The sequence below is a fragment of the Ambystoma mexicanum genome, chromosome 14 (genome assembly GCF_040938575.1).
Source record: "Ambystoma mexicanum isolate Mex_15411 chromosome 14, UKY_AmexF1_1, whole genome shotgun sequence".
Classification (NCBI taxonomy): Eukaryota; Metazoa; Chordata; class Amphibia; order Caudata; family Ambystomatidae; genus Ambystoma; species Ambystoma mexicanum.
In genome coordinates this window covers 558,320,423-558,338,162 of record NC_090940.1, presented here as the reverse complement: position 1 = coordinate 558,338,162, position 17,740 = coordinate 558,320,423, and the positions used below count along the sequence as shown (strand labels likewise).

Below are 17,740 nucleotides of genomic sequence, written 5' to 3'. Positions count from 1 at the left end.
TCCCTGGACTCAAGCCCAAGGACCGCATCTCTCCAGCCCTAAAAACCCTCCACTGGCTCCCGGTTGCAGCAAGGATTAAATTCAAAACCCTCTGCATCACCCATAAGGCTGTCTGGGCCGGGGACCACACTATCTACAACTGGCTCTCACTTAATACACCCCCTCCAGATCTTTATGTTCCTCCGGCACCAACTCTCTGCGTGTAAAGCGATTTGCTAAACAGCGGGTTGGTGGACGATCTCTTTCCTTAGCTGGCTCCCTTGTATGGAAAAACCTCCCCCTTCCTCTTCATCTTGAGCCGTATCTCCTCAAATTATGGAAGCTCCTCAATACTTTCCTTTTCACCTCCTCCCCCTCCTTTGCTAAATCCCACAGTCGCTGAGATTGGTGAGCAGGGACATTATGTATCCACCTGGGTCCTGGCCTCTCACCCCCAATTGCTTTCAGCCTCTGTCCACCCCTAGCACTTGGCTTAGGCTCCCACTGGCCTATGCTATCACAGGCCTTCACTTATTTATTGGCAGTCAACCACTCATCAAATGATCTCTGCCAGTCACTTAGCAGCCTGCAACTTCCTCCCTAGCACTTATCTCCTTGTTACTCCTAGCACTTACCACCCCCCTCTCTCTCTGCACTTGCACGTTCTGAATGCTCACAAGGCCTAGTAGGACCGCCTCCCTCTATCATTGTTATATTAGCCTTTCTCTCCCATGTTCCCTCCCTGTTGCCCTTTGGGTGCTTTGAAACACAATTTACTTGATATATAAGTGCCTTACTAATGCAGAATAAAACAATTTTAAAAACCTTTTTTGGCAACCCCAAAAGGTACTCCCTGTCGGAGGATACATTTTGCGTCTCATACCACAGGTTCTCCTCACCACCCTGGACCATGTCTCCTCCCAGGTGATCCTCCCGCAGTACAAAGCCCACAAGGTCAGGATCAGGAAACGTCTGCCTTTTTCTGGCCACCTGGGAGGAGACTTTAGGCGGGGTTTCAGTGAGAGACCGTATGATTCTTCACCCTTATTTCAGGGGAGAATGACGCATAGTAATAATCTAGTATTCATATAGGAGTTTGTTTTTATTTATTGTTTGCTAGTTATCACTTATTAAAAATGTATTTGATTTATATATGATGTGATGAGGCCAGTCACCTGCCTTGACAAGAGGGAATGGAGCCCCTCTCAGCCGGGGGTATGAGGCCTACCAGGGAGAGATCGAGACCCAGTCCGACCCCACTATACCTTCATTTTACCAGTCTGGTATTGGGACAAAGAAGATGCCTGCAGAGAGTCAGGTATGTCCCTTTAATCTTGGTCACACAAACCTAAGTAAGGACACACAGCTGCAACCTGTAAACTGGTTGAAGTTGTATAAAATGAGGGTCAGAGAACAAGAGAGGAGAGCAACGGGAGACTGCGTGGGAGAGGCTAGCAGAGGACCACTTTTTTGTGTGTGGAGGCAGTCGTGGTGGGACTGGAGCAGGAGCCAGATCGCCGGCAGAGACCCCAGGGAACTTGTGAGGCCCAAGACAAGTGGGCCGTACATGGCCACATGTGTGGGAGCCTGCAACACAGAGCGCAAGCAGCAGGAGTTGCAGGTGAATCCAGGAGAGAGAGGACGCTGTCACTGTCCGGAGAGCAGCCTCTCCAATTACTGGCAGGTGTCCCATCAGAAGGCCTTGCGAGCAGAGAGGAAGCTGCAAGGGCTGTCGGAGGGAGCTGCAATCAGCCGGAGAGTGTCAGGGAGACCCTAATAGACCGGGAATAAGTAACAGTCTGTGAAAACAAGTTCAACAAATGCTTATTGAATACCGAACCAAACAGAAACTGAAAACTGCATATAATGAATGGACCATGAATAGCAAACTGCATGAAAACTTAAAGTTAAGCACAGCTAATGCATTGTTATTTTCGAGCGGAATGGAAACTTAAAAATTAAGCCTAATGACTGCAGTTTAAACACTGAACGGAGCGAAAAGGTGAATTTAAACATAACAGAAGTATATTGAGTACCAAACTAAATGAAACCTCTAAGTAAAATATATTGAATGCTGAATATACTAAAAACTTTATGGGCAAAGCAAATCTTGAAGGACAACCAAAGTGCCCATGTGAAAATAGACTACAGAAAAGGGTATACGTGTGAAGGAGTGCCACAGAAGATGGCATATGAATAAATCTGCACAAAGGTGAACTTTTATGAGTGAATGCAATGCGGCAAGGGCACAGGCTCGCAAGAGGTGTGCGACACATGATGGCAGAATCAAGAGGTTGATGAGAAGCCGTAGAAGTGTACACTTGCACATAAAGCCAAGAGGCCAACACAGTGGAATTAAAAAAGAAAGTGACTTGGTACACAGGGGTAGCAGCTGAAGAACCTGTGTGACCTGAGAATCAAGAGACCCTGGTTGCGTAACCTTTGATGTTTGGACCGTGTGGTCTGATAACTGCGCCTAGACCAGTGAGCCCTGAATGAGGAGAAATCAAAGACATTGTGAAACAAGTCAAGAATAAGCCTTGTGAGGGAACTGGTGAAGCCAACTAGAATGGGGTCAGGTTTACCTCGAATAAAGTTATACTTTTGAACAGACTGAAATTAAACTTGGTGGAAGGGAACCCTGAGACTTGATGAACTACACCTGTTGTCTTGAGGACAGAGCCTCAAGACCCCTTTTGCTTTGTGAACTGAGCTGCTTGGCGCTTCGGAAGGGAACCCCGAGAACTATTTGGAACTGCTTTGCTTTGTGAACTGTGCTGCTTGGCGCTTCGGAAGGGAACCCCGAGAACTATTTGGAACTGTGTTACCTTGAACGTGAGAGAGGTAATCTTGAGACTTTTTTCTGGAACTTTCCTGCACTTCGGGACAGGGAGCTGAAAGAAAGCTGAGAGCTGGAAGAAGCTCAGAACTTTATGTTGAACACTGTTTATTTTGTTAGTAACATCGCTACACACTGGTTAGCTTTAGATGTGAGGGCAAGAATAGGTGTTGGACACAGACAGACCTTTAAGTTGAACTCTTTGATTCATGCTTTCCTTAGTTTCGTTCAGGTAGTAAATTCCACCCTAGCATAGGGCAAGTTAAACCTTCTACCATCCTGACATTCAAGTTAATAAACATCTTTTGTTTTGGTTTTAAGTCTGTTGTCTGTGTCTTACTTCATGATGCCTTCACAAGACCCTCTTGACCGCCAGGGTTCTAAAGGTGAACCATACTCAACCTTCTCCCCAAGAACTTACTGGGTGAAACCTAAGCCCGAAATATAGACAGGAACTCTTATATTTCTGAGCTGTCATCAATGTTACACGTCAAACCCGTTTGAAGAAAGTGGGCAGGTCTTTGTCCCCTATTAAAGACATTGCACTTTAGACCCACATACATACACACACACCACACACCACACACCACACACACCACACACACAGAATAAAATTAGGGAAAGGGACAAAATCCTGGACATGGGCAGCATAAAAGTACCAGGAACGGGAAGGAGGCAGTGGGGGTTATTAGTTGAGGTGAGCATTGGAGGTGGAGGACGACCTTGAGACCAGCAAGAGGGAGGAAGGAGCTTCAGATGGTGGTGGTGAATTGTGGAGCAGGTGAGTTATGGCCTAAGAAGTGAAAGTGGCACTGCAATGTGAGTGTGTTTGTTTGTGTGGCAAGTGTTTCGAAAAGGTAGTTTAGGGAGGGATTAAGAAGAGAATGAATACTAAGTGAAAGGGTGGTGTCTAAGTAGCAGGTCGTGCGGGAGATGTAGGAGTAGTAGTGTGGGGAAGGAGCAGTAGTAGTGTGGCGTAAGGAGAAGTAGTGTGGATGAGGGAGGAGTAGTAGTGTCGAGGAGGGTGGAGTAGTGGTGCGGATGAGGGAGTAGTAGTGTGGAGGAGGGGGTAGTAGTGGTGTTGAGGGGGATCGGTAGTGGTATGGAGTGTGATTATTAGTGATGTAGAGAGGGGGAGGAGAAGTGAGGAGGCGGGAGGAGTTGTATTATGCAGTAGTGAAGAGTATGTTTGTAAAGGAAGGCATTGTAGCGTGGTGGTGGTAGTAGAGTAGAGGAGGTAGAAAGAAACAAGGAGGAGCAGTATCAATGGGACAGAATATTAGTGGGAGGAGAAAGGAGGCAGGCACACAAGGAAAGAGTAGCAATGGAAGGGTAAAGTGTGCACATAGTTTCAAGCTGGGGTCAGGGTATCTGTGATGTACTATCAAAATCTCTACTAAATGGATAGAGTAGGGACAGCAAAGAAGTATGAGTGAGTTTACATAGCTTTTAGAATATCACCTCCAGCACAAGCCAGGTTTAGAGAGTAGACGGTCACATTCAGTAGCATTAACAGAGGTTACAGACACCTGACTTAGGGTGGAGTTTCGACACTGAATGAGAGTGATGGACGTCCCTAGGCCCCACAACTTTATCATAGAAACCCTTGAACTTACTACACGACGTGGAGTGATTCTTGTGCCATCTGTGACGATGACTATAGCTTTGGTTGAACTTGTTCTGTATGTGCTTTCTCGTTCGAAATCAGAAATTGAATTGAATAAATATATGTTAAATATATAATAAAAAAATCACTAATACATATTTAAGGGCAAGCAGGGTTCCCTGCAATAGCAATATAATAATGTTTGTATAAAAAAAACACATACAGATTCCTAGAAACAAACTAAATTGAAGGGATGTTGGGGTAACAATGCAAAACCCCCAAAACCACTGAAATGTGCCTGTTATGTTTACTCTTCTAATTATAACATGCTTCAACATGCATTGCTCATGCCCTGTAGGTATGTGTGCTCTGTGTGGGGCCATGTTGCTGCACGAGCCCTTTTCCTGCTATTCAAAAAGAAAGATAGTATTGATTGATATCTTTGATGCCAGATATTAAGTCATGTTCAATGTCGTCAGTAATGGCATTGATTACGCCATTTATAATGTCATGTATGATCTAGTTTGTGGCTTCTTGAGCAGTGCATGGTGGAGGACAGTTATGGTTTTGTTGGCATTATGTAGTCCTGTGGATTGTTTACCTCTCTTCTTGCCTCTCTCCATGTCTCACATTGAACTGTTCCATACTTTAATGCATTGTTCCTGCTTTGCTCCTTGTCTCTCTCCTGTGTTCTCTTTGCTTTGCTCCTTTCTTCTTTTTGCTTTGCTTCTTGCCTTCGGCTCTTCCTTGGCATTTCTGCTTGATTTTCTGTGCCATCTCTTACCTTGCTCCATGCCTAGTTTTTTTCTTTTGCTCATGACTTTATCTTTCCATCTATTGTTATCTCGGTCATGTCTCCTTGCCTCACTTTGTTTCTCACTACCTAATTGCTCATCCTTCTTACTAGCTATGGAGATGTTTTCATACCTCTCCTTTGGTTACCTTTTGCTTCGCTCCTTGACTGATTCTTTAATCTGCAACTTCCCTTTTCTTGCCTGACTCATTGCCTACCTTCTACTAGATCAATGTTTTTCCCTTCTCATTCCAATACCACTTTTATTAGCCATTGTGTAACTTAGACTGATTCTTATCTCACAATATGCCACAATCCTTGCATCAGCCATGTGTGAGGACACATACTCCCTTCCCCCTGGGTCAGTTTTTTTTAACTTGCTCTGCCTGTCACTCCTTACCTCAATTCTTGCCTCCCCCCTTGTCTTGTCTGTACTCTTCTTTTGCCTTACGCTTTGACCTTCAACCCTTACAGGTCTTGACTGAGAAGTTCTGCATGGATTACTGTCGGCTCTGGCAGTCACTGATCAAGGCTGATATGAAGGGGGTGAAGAGGTACAGCCAGCAGTTGGGAGCCGGGGACTTGTACCCACTCTTCGCCTGCATGTTAACTGCCAGGTCTTGGGAATCTGTCAACAGGGGCATTGACCAAGCTCCTATAAGTAAGGGCGAGGTAAGGCAATCCTATGTTTCTGTGACTCGGCGTGTTTATATGTTGTCACGAATCTGTGGATGTCGTCCCTTCTCCCTTAGGGGGAGACCTTTCTTATGGGGCCGGGGCGGTAGCGTCCACTGTAAAATAGTACCCCTGGGGGTGGTACACAGGGCGAGTATCACATGGGATAGGAAATCCCTTATGGGATTAGGGACGACCATCCGCTGAGAACGAAGTATAACTCTGCTTTAGTAGACCCTTCCTCTTCTTTTATTGTGAAGTCAGGCAACCTAATATGTTAGACCTGAGTAAGGAACAAGAGAACACAATTTTCTATCAATATGTTCCAATGCAAGTACTGTAACGAAGATGATGACCAGGAGTATGAAGGTAACTCCAGAGAGCCGGAGTGAACAGTCTAGTCTCTTGCAGCATTTGATTGGTCAAAGGCAATTCAAAATAGCAGAGGGAAGCCAACATGAAGAGAGCCATCCTCCAAGGAGGAAACCCGGGAGACACAGAGACCAATGGGTGTCAAGATCACGCCTTAACTTGCTGGCTCTACATGATTTATTAGGTTGACTGTGACTTCATATCCACTGGGCAGCCACCATGACCTAGAAGATGGCACTGGGTACTTGCCTCTAGCCAGGGAATGAGAAGCCAGATAGCTGAGAAAACCCCAAAACAAAGGGTACAAAACCTGCAGCCGTGTAGTAGTGGAGGATCCATAGATATGGATGCACAGTGAGCAGATTCTCCAATGAGAAATATCCTAATCAGGAAGGCACCAATTATATCCAAGTGAAAAGGGGCCAGGACATCCAAAGTAGAGGATAACCAGTGCCATAGGTGGCAGGAATCAGGATCTACAAGGCAGAAAGGATTCAGGAAAAAACAGGAACAAAGAGTGAACAACGACAAGGAACAAGAGAAGGTATTGTGAGGGCAGAAGGGAAAAATGGTTAAGGCTTACTAACCAGTAAACGAGTGCACATCACGCAATGCAATCAACCGCGTTGTGTACAGAAGTACCGATGCAGGATGACTTCCGGGTGTTTGATGTCGACATGCGTGCGTGCAGACTTTGATGATCTGATCCGCCATGTTGAATGTGGCAAACGCGGTTGCTCCGGCTCCAGTGTTGCCAAAGTGACCTACTCGTAGACTTGGACCTGCAGCAGTGAAAGATGACATCATGCTCCTTCCAAGCTGCGTGCCACTAGGTTTCCAAGGATATAAACGATGGAAGTTCCTGAGAAGTTGAGGGGCATGCACATTCGAAGCAGGTTCCCATGTCCTTTCACTGACGGGATAGCCTTCCAGCTAATCAACTACTGTAATCGGCCTCAAAAGTAATGTGAATCACAGATCCCATCCACTTTGTACTCCAATTCGTCATCCAACAGTGCAGGTGAGATCTGGTGCTTCCACAAATAGTTTCAATAAGGATGCATGAAACACTGAGTGGATTCTATTCCAACTGACAGGCAGGGCTAGCTTGAATGCTACCAGATGAACAACTCTGATGATCTTAAATGGCCCATAAAATCTGCGAGTGAACTTAGATGTTCTTAAAACAGGGTGGAGTGGTAGGTGTCGAGAGGAAAGCCTAGCCTAGTCTCCTTTTTTGTACAAAGGGGCTTTGGCTCATGTCTGATTAGCAAATCTTTGCATAGTGGCCTGTGCCTTTTGTATATGTTCCAAGGCTGACTTGTGTGCATCCAGTAAGTGTTGAGTTCGCTCTTCGGCTGAAGGCACTTTGGAACTATGGGTATACGGTAAGGGGTAACCAATGAGGGTGGTGTCCATAAGTAGAGTAGAATGGACTCAAGTTCAAAGAAGAATGTATAGTGTTATTTTAAGAGAACTCTGCTATGGGTAACAACAAGGCACAGTTGTTGTAGGAAGAAGTAGCAAAACAGCAAAGATACTATTCAATGGTTTGGTTTGTTCTCTCTGTTAACCTATTGGTTTCTGGATGGAAACCTGAAGAAAGTGATCGTTTGGTACCTACATTTTTACAGAATGCTCTCCAGAATTTTGAGATATACTCAGTACCTCGATCGGAGATCATGTTAGAGGGTATTCCATGAAGACGAAAAACGTAGGTAGTTTTTTTAATGGAATGAAAGGTGCCATCTTGGAGAAAATATCCACAGTTACCATAAGTACAGTGCCTCCATGAGAAGGTATTAAGTCCACAATGAAATCAGTAGAAATAGGATGCCATGGAAAGGGTGGTAGTTCTGATTATGTAAGTATTCCAATGGATTTTCCTGAAGAATACTTTGATTGGGCACATATTGGACAAGAAGAAACATCCATCGCAAGAGCCAGCCACCAGAAGTAGCATTTAATGAGTTTTTTAGCTGCCTTTATGCCACAATGTCCTGCAATTAGGGAATTCTGATAGATATTCAGGCCTTTTTTCTGTAGCTCTTTGTTGGGGAGATAGACCTGATGGCCATGGAATAGCAGGCCTGTCTTTTTGCAAAAGTCTGTGTGTCTGTGTTGGGTATTGAAGTCATTTGAAACAGTATTGAGAACAAGAGACTTAACTTGCAATAGAAAGGAATCCACTGCAGCAATATAAGCACTCGAGGGAAACATTTTGGGCTTGATGTTTGTATTGTCCAAAAAAAGGTTTCAAACTCCTATGTAAGGCATCTGCTACAGTATTCTGATCCAGGAATGTGAGTGAAAACAAGATCATAGTGATGAAAGAAGTGAACCCTCCGGAACTGACGGCTGTTCCTGCATTCAAAATCCAACAGATATTGAAGGTTACGATGATCAGTCCGTATTAAGGTCGGAAAAGAAACCCCCATAAGTAAGTGATGCCATTCTTTCCATGCCAATTTCATGGCTAAAAGTTCCTTTTCCAGGACCGAATAATTCTTCTCAGCCGGTGACAGAGTCTTGCAAAGGTAGGCTATCAGGTGCTTCTGATCATCATTTTGATCTGTTTCAAAATGGCTCTTATTTCCTGAGAGGCATTAGCTTCAACTCTGAATGACTTCTGTGGGTCTGGTTGAAGGAGGATGGGTCTGGTGAAAAGTAGTTTTAACTGGCAAAAGGCGTATTTCACTTCTTTAGTCTAAGAAAGTGTTGTGTTCTTTTTCAACAATGATGTGATGGGAAGAACTATCCGGGAAAGGTCAGGGATTCATTTCCGATAGAAGTTCGCCAGGCCTAGGAACCTTTGGATGTCTTTCACAGAACGAGGTGTCTGCCAATCTAAAATAGCTTTTACTTGCCTAGTATCCATTGGTATCCCTTTATCGGCTGATATATATCTGAAGTAGGCCACTTTGTGTACACTGAATAGACATTTTTCCGGTTGAGCTTTTAGATGATTCTTTTGAAGGCGTCAGAGGACTTCAGCAACATGTGCTTGATGGTCTTCCTTTTTTTGTGAGTAAATGAGGATTTCATTCAGGTAAACTATAACTGAATGGATCAGTAAATCAGAAAATAAATGGTCAATGAACCTGTGGACCAAAGAGGGTGTGTTTGCCAAACCCAAAGGCATAACTTGATACTGGTAATGACCAAAAGGAGTACGGAATGCAGTTTTCCACTTGTGACCCTCTTTGATTCTGATGAGGTGATAAGCGCCCGTAAATCCATTTTGTAAGAATCATAGCTGTCTTGACTGCCTCCAATATGTCCTGGATCAAGGGAAGAGGATACTTATCCTTTTTGGTGATTTGTTAAAGCCCTGATAGTCTATACATGGTCTTAACTCAGTGGTGTCTTTTTTTTTAGACAAAAAACAAGGAAGCCCCTGCTAAAGATCAGGATTCGGTTTAGGACCATTGGCCAAATTTTCTTGGTGATACAACCATAATACCTCTCCCATAGGTAAAATAAATGGACGTGATTGAAGAGGACTTCAGAATTAGTTAATAGGTCAATGGCACAATACTCAGGTCTGTTAGGTGGTAAGGACTTGATGGTGTCATTCTTGAAGACTAAGGCATATTCCTGATATTCAGGTGGTATGAGACAGCATATTGAAGAGGATGTAGAGCCTTCTGGGGTTGGAACAGAAAAATTCCCAAGTGAGGGAAGAGAAGACAAGCAGGTAGTGATGCAATTTTCCGATTCCAGGAAAATGGGATGTGCCTTTCAATTAATTTAAGGATTGTGTTCCTCCAACCACGGCTTCCCTAGAATGATAGGATAGGTAGTAGTTTGTATGATATCAAATGTCCTGATTTCTTGATGGTTGTGAATAATGAATTGTATTGGTATAGTGTTGGGATCCCCTTCCAGAGGCTGACCATCAACCCCTTCAACCGGCATGGCTATTGGTATGACCTGAATGGGTATCTTTTTCTCCTTGACCCATGACTGATCCATAAAGATCACTGCAGTCCCGGAATCTACTAATGCCACTGTATCAACTTTTTCCAAAGAAGGTAGAAGCATGACAATCCACAGTATTGGTAATGTGGAAGACTTGTTAACAGACACTCCTGTGTTACAGCAGGGATTTTGACCAGACTCCCGAACCGACATCCCTACTAAGGTCGGGAGCTGGTGTGTCCCGAACACCTTGGTGAAGCCACAGGACAAATGCGCTGTAAATGGTCAGCAGAACCAAAATACATACATAAGCCCTTCACTCATAACTGTGTTCTTTCTTCATCGGCTAAAGGACCTCTTGAAGTTCCGATCTGCATGGGTTGGGGGGTATCATTATCTTTAGGAACAGACAAAGAAAGAGTTCTCATAGTACCCGTAGTGTTTTTCTTTTCTGACTTCTGTTGCTGCAACCTGAAGTCAATCTGAAGTGTAAGTTTTACAAGTTCATCAAAGGTTTGCGGACGTGGTATGCAAGCAATTTCTTCTTTCAGTTCCTCATTTAGTCGTCTGCGAAACAAAGTGAAACACGCCTCTTCTGGCCACCTTGTGATCTGAGAAATCTGTTTGAGCCTGGTAACATAGGTCAATGTATCCATAGTCCCTTTTACAAAATCCGAAAACGACTCTTGACTGGTATTAGTCAATTCGAGGCGATCAAACATACCCCTGAAGGCTGCGACAAATCCTGCGTAGTTATCTCACAGGGGTCTCCTGCTACAACTGGGGGTGTTGCTTAGGCTAGGTCACTGCTGGTCAAATGTGTTATCAAAAAGGCAACTTTTGAACGGCGGGAAAGAAATGAATTCTGTCAAAATGAAAAAACCCTCTAAGCAAGCGTCCAGCAACTCCTTCAATTTCTTTGGATCTCCCTGATATTTGTCGACTGTGGACTGACTTGGTAGGGGTACAGGTGCTGGTTCACGACCCATAAGAGCCTGACGCAATAGTGCATTTTCCATTTTAAGTTGCTGTATTTCGCGGGTTAAACCCTCAACAGTATTCATCATCTCCTGTAGTTACATTTTTTCTTTTTCCTCTAGGCTTTGCAATCTGTCAAGATCGCCCCTTACCTTGCTGGCTGAAGATGACTTCTTAGGTTGACTGTGACTTCCTATCCCCTGGGCAGCACTGTGACCCAGAAGATGGCACTGGGTACCTGGATCGACCCAGGGAATGAGGAGCCATATAGCGGGAAAAACCCCAAACAAAGGGTAAAAAACCTGCAGCTCTGTAGTACTGGAGAATCCGTAGATATGGATGCATAGTCAGCAGATTCTCCAATAGGAAATATCCTAAAGAGGAAGGCACAATTATATCCAATGTGAAAAGGGGCCATGACATCCAAAGTAGAGGATAACCAATGCAGTAGGTGGCAGGAATCAGGATCTCCAAGGCAGAAAGGATTCAGGAAAAAACAGGAGGAACAAAGGGTGAACACGGACAAGGAACAAAAGAATGTACTGTAAGAGCAGAAGGCAAGGAAGGATAAAACTTAACTGGTAAACGAGCGAACAGCAATATGGGTGCTATTGCAACGCAATGAGCCGTGGTGCATTGTGTACAGAAGTACCAATACAGGATGACTTCCGGGGGCGTGACATCATCACGCCTGTGTGCAGGCGTTGATGATCCGATCTGCCATGTTGGATGTGGCAAATGCGGTTCCTCCAGCACCAGCATTGCCATAGTGACCAACCCATAGAGCTGGGCCTGCGTTGATGAAACATGACAATGGGGGCATTAAGATAGTCCAGAAGAAGATACTACGCGGATCGCTGCCCAAAAAATTCTCTGTGCATCCCAATCTCTGGGGAGCTGCTGGAGCCCCAAACCACAGCCTGAGAATGAAGCAGTAACCGGCGGAGCAACCACCTACGTGAAGAGATATCCAAACGGGACTGGACACAAAACCACAGCCCAAAAAAGATGATGTAACTGGCAGAGCCACTGCCGACTCAAGAGAGCACCCGAACACTACCGGTGCCTCGCAGCAGAGCACTGCTGCTCGGAAGACACAAACCCCACAAACAGGTATGCAGGAAGATCGAGAGTGGCTAGAGGTCTGGGAGGAAGCGGGGAGCAACCGCAGAACATGAGATAAGAGGGCCTGGGACCCTAAGAGTAAAAGGGAGAGAAATAATTGTATGCATGGCAGGAGATTAAACCAAGCACACAAGAGACATTATTGCGAGTATAGAACCCGCACCCATATCAGAGCCCAAGAGTAAGAAGGTCTGGAACCCTGAGAGAAACAAAAACATTCCAGAAAGAAATACATTTTTGGCAGGAGAGTAAAGCAGACATAAGCTCTTTGTGAACCTAGAAGAGGTAATCACCGGAAAGCTGGGAACTTCTGTTGTGCATTTTTGGGGAAAGCTTGGAAAATTCAGGAGGAAGGAGCTAAACCCTGGACATTGGAATATTACACTGTGGAACACTTGTTTTGTTTTTCGACAACCCGAGAAATTGGGAACCTTTCTTTTGGAAAGAACTGTCATTATCACTTTAGTTGTGAATATAACATCCTTGCACATTAGATTTAGGCTATTAGTGTTAGGGTCAGAAGAGGGCTTTTGGACATAACAGCAATTGACTATTTATTTGACATCCTGACATTTTCCTTAGATTTCCTTGAGGCGCAGAGAACCATCTCTTAGCTTTAGGGACAGAGAGGTCGTTTTTCCAACCCTTTTTCTTGTTAATAAAAGTTTATAACCAAAACTGTCACCTTTGTATCCGAGCCTTACTTCTGCACCCTTACAATGTACATAAATATAATAGGGTGACAGTCAACGGCCTACAGTCATGGTGAAACCTTGATCCATTGTCTTACTCAGTATGCTATTGCTAATAACTTTACACCCAATCTGTAAGAACATTTCCAAAAGGTTTTGTCAGCCTATTTGGAAAAGGACTGGGTAGTTTGGTGCTGTGGTGGACCAGAAGAAAGAGTCTGACGCACCAAGGACATTTTTAAGACTTTTTATTAAATAATAATGAAAAAGTCCTAACCCTCCCTATCACTTTGTGGCTATTACCTACCAAAACAAGACTAAGGGTGCTCATCGGTCGTCAAAGTCCAAAGAAAATATCCTCTATTCAAAACCTACTTCTAACTGTCCCTACCACTATAAATAATAGCTAAATAAAGCCAGAATGTTCAGCTTCTGGTAACTTCCCTTTAGTGGGACTTCCTGGGCTTCTTCTCAGGGTTATTCCTGTAGTGTAGGAGAAACAACCACAACAGAAAGCAACAGAATGGAGAAGAGCACAGGAGACATAAAAATGACTTGCTGTGCTAGTACTGGAACGAGGTGGCCCTGAGGATGCATGACGATCAATCCATCAAGAACAACAAAGGACTTTGATAATCTGCAGGGCGGGACTGGGAACAATGTAAAAGAAGAGAAGAAGGACCGAAGACTGTGTCAAGCCCAGCCAGGAGAGGCAGCAGGTTTGAACAGGAGTTTCAAATCCTGTCGGCTGACAGTAGTGAACCACTAGCGGAGGATGCCGTCAAGGTGCTGAGGGAGTTCTCCGTGGGTGTAGCTGGAGCAGACCGGAACGCGATGCAGGAAGAGGAAGCTGAGCAGTCCAGAAGAGCACAGACCTGACAAAGTGCTGCAGAGAAGAGAAGCCCACAGAGTCTGAGAGACGCGCCCAGGTCTCAGGAAGCCCTGGTGCATACCTAAATCCCAACAAAGGTAAAGGAGGAACAACAGACCCGGAGGGGACACGGGGTGGAAGAGAGGCAGGCTTGAGTGGCTCTCCACCGGCCCACTTGGAACCGTCAGACTTCTGGGAAGGGTGCATCGAGCTTCAAATGAGAACGTCCTCATTGCAGTGGTCGCAATAAACCCACTGACCACCAGAGAAGGGTCTGGGACCTGAATTAAAGCAATTTGAGCATCAGAGGAGAATGTCCTCATTGCAGTGCGCACAATAAGCCCACAGAACACCCGAGAAGGGTCTGGAGCCTGAATGCAAGTATATTGAGCATCAAAGGAGATGTTCCTCTTCGTTGTGGCAGCAACATGCCCACTCACCATCAGTGAAGGGTCTGGGACCCTGACAGCAGAAGTATATAAAGTATGCGAAGAAACATCCTCATCGCAGAGGCAGGAAAGAGTCCACTACGGCCCTGAGAACGACTTGGGACATTCTTTGCCAATGTCAGGAGAAGGGAGTCATTCTCCTGGTTCTGAAAGTTGAAGAAACTGAAAGTTGTTTTGATCATGAGATACCAGGGGAAAGGAGTCATTACCCCTGGCTTTTGTGTGAACCAGATTGGAGTGTGTGAACCAATACCAAGAGAAGGGAGTCCTCCTCCTGGTTCTTAAAGTTGACTGTTGTAACCCTAGCATCCTTTTTGCCCAATAACATTTTTGGGAATACCACCCACCTATCAGGAGATGGGAGTCATTCTCCTGGAGAAGGAATTTTTGTAAAGGTTTGATGGAGCTACGAGCCAGGGGAAGGGAGGCATTCCCTCTGGCATCCTTTTTTGCCAAACAAAATTTCTGGGAATACCACCCCCTTTCCCCACCAGGAGAAGGAAGTCATTATCCTGGAGAAGGAATTTTCAGTTGACTTATTCCTGAGGTGTAGTGTAAGGGAAAGATGTAGGCTGTGACATAGGATTGTGGAGTTTGATTTTGACGGACATGCTGACAGCCCATTGTTAGTATTAATTGGAGGCAGAGTAATCCCCTCTTAAAAGATAGGGATAGGAGGCCACAAGGGGGTCTGGACCAAGATGGCCACGTAGGGACGGTGCTCCGCCACAGGCCGTCCACACAGAGAGAAAGTTAGATTCCCCCGGTCCCTGCCGAGACATCTGGAGGGGTGTAGTGGTGTCCGGAGCTGCAGCGGATCAGGTGGAGTGTCTGCAGTGGCTGGCGGCATCCCGCAGTGGCAGGAGAAGCAACACGGCCCAGGCGTAGCCGGAGCGGTGACAGGCATGTCCAGACAGCAGAGACCAACATTGCTGCACGGGGCGTGGCGGTCCCGGGAGGAAAGAACAGACCAGCAGATAAGGGTGAAGCAGAGGAGAGGATGCCGTGCGGCCAGCAGAGCAGTGTCAGGCCGGAGTGGAGAGAGTTGGTGAGCCGCGAGTGCTTAGAGAGTGGGGACAGGCCGTAGCATCCAGCGCAGCTCCCAGGTGGCCCGGGAGGATCCCTGAGCCTGCGCAGATAAGACGGGTGGACAGAGGGCTCACCCACGTCATACAGGCGAGGCCCCTCACATCAGAGAGACAGATTTGCGCAGTCGCCCCACGGCTTTGGGGACAGAGCAAGGTGGGCACAGGGGCTGAGATACCCACATGAAGAGTATGAGGAGGACATAGATTGGGGGTACAAGAGCCCCACGGAGGCCTGGGGGAGCTGATCCAGAGGGGACCCTGGCCTGAACTGAGCAGGAGGTGCAAGCGCTCAGCAGGCCACGGGAAGATGAGGAGCTGAAGAGTGACTTGGTGATGATTTGGGACCGCATTGGGGGTAGCAGAGCCAAACGGACTGCAGCCCACGGCCACGATGGAGAAACCCCAGAGCCCTCTCCGCCTAATAGAGAGTGCACTGACTGGGATCGTGTCCCTACAGCACTTCAGGAGAAGCTCTGGAAGTGACCAGAGGGAAGCCCCCGGCACAAAAAAACAAGATGGCGGCGGGCGTAGGCACTCCAGCTCCAGCTTTGACTAGGGATGATTTACAGGACATTTTCCAAGAAATCAAGGCAATTCGGACAGACATACAGGCATCAATTTGCAATCTGAAGGGCCGAGTGGACAAGCTGGAAGATAAGATGGAGGGGATGGAGAGTAATCATTTACAAATGGACCTGCTGCACATGAAATACGAAGCACAGCTGACGTACCTGGAGTTAAGGGAAGAGGAAACCCTGATGAAATTGGACGATCTTGAAAACAGGGAGCGATGTAACAACCTGCGCCTCCTGGGGGTCAGAGAGCAAAAGGGAGAGATGGCAGCGGAGGTGGGAAGAAAGGTTCAAGGACTGATTAACCAGCTCTTTGATTTGGAGGGTGGAAAAGAAGTGCAACTGGAGAGAGCCCACAGAGGCGGAGGTGGAGGGGGCAGAGAGCCAAGGTCATTAGTGGTGCGCTTTCTAAGATACAGAGTTGAGGTTTTGGAGAAGGCAAAGGGATTGGGGAGTTTTCAATATGAGAGGGACATGGTTAGGGTGTTCCAGGACCTTTTGGGTCTTACCTTGTTCCACCGGAGGGACCCCCCCCCCCACTCCCCTTACACAATGGTTGATGGGAAAGGGTATTGGATACCGCTGGTCCTTTCCATTTACCTTGTCTTTCGAAAGTGGGGAGGTGGACTATCGGGTCACCAGTGGCCAGGAGGCACAGCAGGTCCTGCAAGTCCTAAAGGGGGATGACTCGAACGAAGGCCCGGAAGAGGCTATGGTTGGAGTGGTGGGCAACGGAGGCCGGAGGAACCCCAGAGAGCAAAGAAGATGCCTGGTGACAATAAATGGAAATTCAAAAAGCTTAACACCCCTCTACCGATGAATCCAGGTGACCCCTGAGAGTAGGAAATCACCCCCAGAGACACATATGGGCTATATATGGCCAGGAAAGAGTGAAGGAACTTTGGGGGAAGTAAGGTGTTAAGTAAGATGGCGGGCGAGGCAAACCCTTGGTGGCCCGTCACAAGGTGGGCATCCTGAAAGGGAGGTGGGAGGCGAGGGGGTTGGAGGGTAGGGGCGAGAATATAGTGAACAGTTCGGTGATAGTGATCTGCGAGGAGTGGAGGGGCCGGGAGGTTAAAAGGGAACTCTGAATGGTGGAGGTTGACAATAGAGGCCAGGACAATGTATTAAAGGTGGGAACCCTAATTGTGAAAGGATGGAACTCGCAAACGAAACTTCAAGGAAAATTTGTATTAGAGGGTTTGATGTGTTGGTGGTCCAGGAGACAAGGCTGGTCAGGGGGAAAGGAACAGCATATTCCAGGGTCCCAGATCAGACAGGTCTTTTCGGCAACTGGCACTGTTAAGAAAGGTGGACTAGGCATCCTCCTCAATAGGAGAAGTAGGTTGGGTGAGCCACGTGTGTAGAAACGGACGGACAGGAGGGCCCTGGTGGTTTCAGGGATCTTGGAGGGAGTACAGGTGTCCCTAGCTACAATATCTTTCCCGAACACGGGACAGCCCCAGTTCCTCCAGAAAGCCATGTCAGGCGGTGGGACTATTGTTACTCAGGGGGGATTTCCATTTGTGGGCGTACCGCAGCATCTGCCATAATGGGGGATGGTAACGAAGGAAGCGGGAGATTGGGGGCAGGCTGGGGGGCCTCCTGGATTATATGATATGCCTGGCGTGGTGGACGTGTGGAGGGAAGGCCACCCATTCGACATGAGCTATACCTTTTTCTCTCCATCTTATGGGTCCAGAACAAGGATTGACTATTGGTTCATGCAGAGGTCACAGGGTCAGAGGGTGGTAACGAGTACACATATCCCTTTAAGTTG

At 46.5% G+C, this 17,740-nt stretch overlaps 1 protein-coding gene across 1 annotated transcript in view; it reads left to right on the top strand.

The window, feature by feature from the left end:
* The window catches only part of ADCK1 (aarF domain containing kinase 1), a 1,181,187-nt gene that overhangs the window by 979,056 nt on the left and 184,391 nt on the right, over positions 1 to 17,740 (top strand). Inside the window, exon 9 of the mRNA XM_069637911.1 lies at positions 5,692 to 5,889. Coding sequence (XP_069494012.1) covers positions 5,692 to 5,889 — 198 coding nt within the window. The remainder of the gene's footprint in view (positions 1 to 5,691; positions 5,890 to 17,740) is intronic.